Raw genomic sequence first — 4777 nt, forward strand, 5'->3', positions numbered from 1 at the left:
TTTCAACAGCTAGTAGAGAATACAGAAATACTTGATCCAGTAACAAGCATAAACCATAACTTATATGTGAATGTTTTTCTTATATTCGGCAGTAAATTTCAGTACAAAAATCAATGAATAAATAATTACAGTCAACTAACCAAGTTATTACATTTATATGTACTACTATATCGTTACTACAAGTTACTACATTTATATATACTACTATATCATTACTACAAGTTACTACATTTATATATACTACCATATCGTACATATAATTGGATCAAAGTTTGTTTAACAAGTATATTTCATTCTAGTATGTATGATCAAATCAATTGTGAGACCTGGTCTAAAACTCGTTTTAAAATTGATCTGTAGTGTAAAGAGCTCGAACTGAACCAACTGTAACCATCTTACAATAGGTAGGTTAAAGATACATCACGACCTTTTACACACTTACATTCAAAATATCATTAAATTACTTTATTATCAATGTATACGAATAAACTTGGCGTCAAAACATAATAAATCAAATGTTAATATTATATATGTTTTAATTTCTTAATTTTAAAAGGAAATATTTAAATAAATCCTCAATCTCCCCTCGTATGAGAATCGTGACATATAGATATTACTAAGGCAAACTGTGATTCTTAAAGCACTCAATGTTATTTGTTTGAGAAGTCATAAACTAGATCAGATCCACTTGCCACACCCACCTGTCACATCATCTCTTTCACCAATTGTCAATAATTCTCGCTCATATTTTCTATTACATCATTTATAACCAATAGAAAGACAAATTTTAATCTATCAAATGACTATAATGTTACACAGTTTTCAGTACAGTCTTTAGTTTGAAAGCTTCTTTTGTGGTGTTCAGATTTAGAAGCTAAGGGAATTATTTTAAGACCCTAATACATTAGTTACAAAACTAGTTAAATTATAACAGTTATAGGACATGTTTGCTTTGTGCGTGTTATTATTCTGTGTTCTTAGGTTTATTCTTTAAATAAATAAAAAATATTTAATGTACTATTACAATCATTACAAAAAAGTAGGCTTAAATTTCATAAGTAGCCAACAACAACAAAGTAAGATGTTGAAAGTTGTTATATTTTTTTATTAGAAATTTATTAGAATAGGTAAGATAATGAAAAATAATAATAATCCTCACTGAGGTATCCTTGCAAGTAGCTCATGTGTTTTACAACTTAAATGGCAGGATTACTTACTAAACATGATTCAAAGAGTAAAAACAGATGTATATTGTTATGAGCCTCAAACTATTTAGGATAAAACAATTGTAGTTTCATGTTACAATTTGCAGTCATTGTAGAAAGGAAAAGAAGGGTAATTTAGATTGATTTTGTACTTTTTTTATGGTAGTTACAAAAGTTAGACAAATCGACCATATGGAGTTAGGTAGAGAAAATAACAGACAAAATATTAGTTTTAACTGAAAAAAAAATGTAATATATATTTTGGAGGTTTTTAGAGGTTACACAAATGAAATATGAAAATTTTCAGGTGGAGAAAAGTATTCTTAATCTTAACATGAAAATCACTTTGCACTCAGAGCAGTCAACACTCTGATTCCATATATTCACGGGCAAATCTTTAGTAAAAATACTTAATTAAAAAATCTTATTCTTGTGTACAAAAGACTTGTAATGTTTACCAAATTTTATGAAGATATTAAAAGTTATAGTATGGAAACTGATGGTTGCAACGTTGATGTAATCTATCAATTTCCTATGGAAACAGTTAATCTAATTATACAAAATGAATATTGTAAAATGATACGTTTTTCACTCTGTTGCCCTTATTGAGATTGTTTTTTTTTGCAGCCCACACTTTCAGTATATTTTATACCGGTGATTCTCAGCTGCTAGTCTACAGACCATGTTGGTCCACCAGGAGGTTTAACCCAGTCTGCAAGATGATTGAAGAAAAAAAAATGTATTTTGAAATACAATTACTGAAGTATATCATTCTACTGAAATACTTAAAGAGAGAAATGTTGCTACTATACGAAATTCTGGGATGAGAACCAGCTGGCTCTCACATTGGCAACCACTGTTTTATACTCTTTTTTAAAAACAAAACACAAGATAGGCCATATTTACTTTCTGTCATGTGAATCACATATGGTTGTGATACTCTGTTTAGTAGGAGTGTAGAGGTATAAACCATGGGTAGCTTACACAACTGTTGTTGCTTGACTACATTTAAAATGGTGGAGAGTTTCCACACGATGTAATACCACTAACTTCACAAAGTTGAGACTATATTTAAAATGGTGGAGAGTTTCCACACGATGTAATACCACTAACTTCACAAAGTTGAGACTATATTTAAAATGGTGGAGAGTTTCCACACGATGTAATACCACTTTAACTTCACAAAGTTGAGACTATATTTAAAATGGTGGAGAGCTTCCACACGATGTAATACCACTAACTTCATACAGTTGAGACTATATTTAAAATGGTGGAGAGTTTCCACACGATGTAATACCACTTTAACTTCACAAAGTTGAGACTATATTTAAAATGGTGGAGAGTTTCCACCCGATGTAATACCACTAACTTCACAAAGTTGAGACTATATTTAAAATGGTGGAGAGTTTCCACATGATGTAATACCACTAACTTCACAAAGTTGAGAATATATTTAAAATGGTGGAGAGCTTCCACAGGATGTAATACCACTTTAACTTCACAAAGATTTCATTCGGAAACAAATCAAACAGAATCTTATTCACTCAGTCTGCATCTCTCTGCTCCATCCCTTGACGACTGACACCGCCACCACGAGGATAAACAACAACACGCTTCTACCAAGGCTACCATTCGACAGTTTCTTCACATTTTATCATGCCTCTCAACAAAATACTCAACATATTTAAACAAAATTAGGCCCAGTGGCTTCTGTCATATCCATTTGGCTTAAACCTTTTCACCACGCGGGGTGAAGAGAAACAAAAGTTTCTGACCATCCCAGGTTATTTATCAGGCCCCAAATTTTCCTTGGGGTTTGAAAGATTTTAAACCTACGTTTTTACTTTCTGATTTGTTTATCAATGCTATAGCATGTTTATGTGAACTAAATACTGCATTTACTTTCATAAATGAATAAGTGTTTTCTATCAGTTCATTGCAAAAATTTAGGCTTAACAATAGCGTGGTTCCCAACATGAGATGCTCAGATTATTAGAATTTAACAATACTACGGTTCCTTTTTTTCACTAGATTGATTAACACTATATATATATATATAAAAAACCCTGCACAGATTACACTTCTCTGCAGATGTCATGTCTGTCAATCACTGACAGCTGATGAGTGACACTGAAGAAAAGACGAAAATTTATATACCATAATACACGCATGTGTTACTGACATGTGCTGCCATCTAATGCACAGGTCATGAAATACAACTGTAAACAAAACAAACATTTGGGGCCACAGACAATGTAAAGCTTACCATCACAGAAATTTCAGGAGCTGGTTCGTCACAAGATTAATATATATACATACATTTTCAAATAGCTAACGTGTGTTTTAAACTAGCACTAATGATACGTCACTGTTAAATATTAACTCAGTATAATCTTAATTATAAATAGCATGAAATGTCTAACTTAAAAAACAAATTAAAATACAATAAACAAATACTGCGTCAAAATCAGAGCTCTCAGTGATAGTCCTGACACTGAAGTTTACTAAAAATATTGTATGCAAGATTGAACATTAATGATACACAGTTCCTAAATGAACAAATAAAAACTAAGTGGTCCTTGACTTAAAGATAAAACTTACGTGGTCTCTGATTGGAGAAATAGCAGCAGAATTCACGGGTCTCTCAGTTTTGTATGTCTTTAGATGTTCAAAAGTTGCTGTATCAAATAGCTGGGGAATGAAAAATAATTATTTGTGAGGCTCAATTATTTAAAATAAAACATAAAAAATTGATATCTAGATCCTAAAAAGACAAAAAATACATTCTCTTAAGCTTAAAAGATTTCAAGTTCTGTTTTATAATTAGTATAAAACAAAACAGAGTAATACATTAATATCACTATTTAAAAAATAATTTTATATTGTATAAGTATAACTAACATCGTTAAACTTCTTACGAAGACACCATTAATTAACTACATTAACACCAAACAAGTTAAATTTCACAAAGACTCAAAAAGGATTTGCTCAGGCTTGCACTTCTCTTAAACACTAACCCATTCCAAATAATGACTCACACTTAACCCTAGTTTACTTACTTTGGCCGTTTTGTCTTTCGAAGCAGTAATGAACATACTTTGATCTTTGTAATGTTGAAGATCATTGATGGTGCCTTTGTGTTCTTGAACTCTTTGTATTTGATTTCCAGTCTAACAGAAAAGAAACTCAACCTTATTATTCCCTACCTCTATTTCAGACCCATCTAATAATACTGTAAAAAAAAACCTTCCTATTTCAACAACACTATCTAATCCCTGTTCAGTAATGATTATTTTTCATTTAATGTGGTGTCAGAAATACACAAAGCTTTGAATACTATCTAATCCCTGTTCAGTAATGATTATTTTTAAACATTTAATGTGGTGTCAGAAATACACAAAGCTTTGAATACTATCTAATCCCTGTTCAGTAATGACCATTTTTAAACATTTAATGTGGTGTCAGAAATACACAAAGCTTTGAATACTATCTAATCCCTGTTCAGTAATGACCATTTTTAAACATTTAATGTGGTGTCAGAAATACACAAAGCTTTGAATACTATCTAATCC

The 4777-nt window shown here is 31.0% G+C and overlaps 1 protein-coding gene across 2 annotated transcripts in view; it reads right to left on the reverse strand.

Moving 5' to 3' along the window:
• The window catches only part of LOC106475340 (eukaryotic translation initiation factor 3 subunit I-like), a 24426-nt gene that overhangs the window by 5096 nt on the left and 14553 nt on the right, over positions 1-4777 (reverse strand). For both annotated transcript variants that reach the window (XM_013936028.2, XM_022379477.1), the window contains exons 6-7: positions 4265-4375; positions 3807-3896 (exon numbers count right to left, since the gene is read on the reverse strand). In XM_013936028.2, the coding sequence (XP_013791482.1) occupies positions 3807-3896; positions 4265-4375 (201 nt within the window). The remainder of the gene's footprint in view (positions 1-3806; positions 3897-4264; positions 4376-4777) is intronic.

This window comes from Limulus polyphemus, unplaced genomic scaffold (genome assembly GCF_000517525.1).
Source record: "Limulus polyphemus unplaced genomic scaffold, Limulus_polyphemus-2.1.2 Scaffold8429, whole genome shotgun sequence".
Lineage (NCBI taxonomy): Eukaryota > Metazoa > Arthropoda > Merostomata > Xiphosura > Limulidae > Limulus > Limulus polyphemus.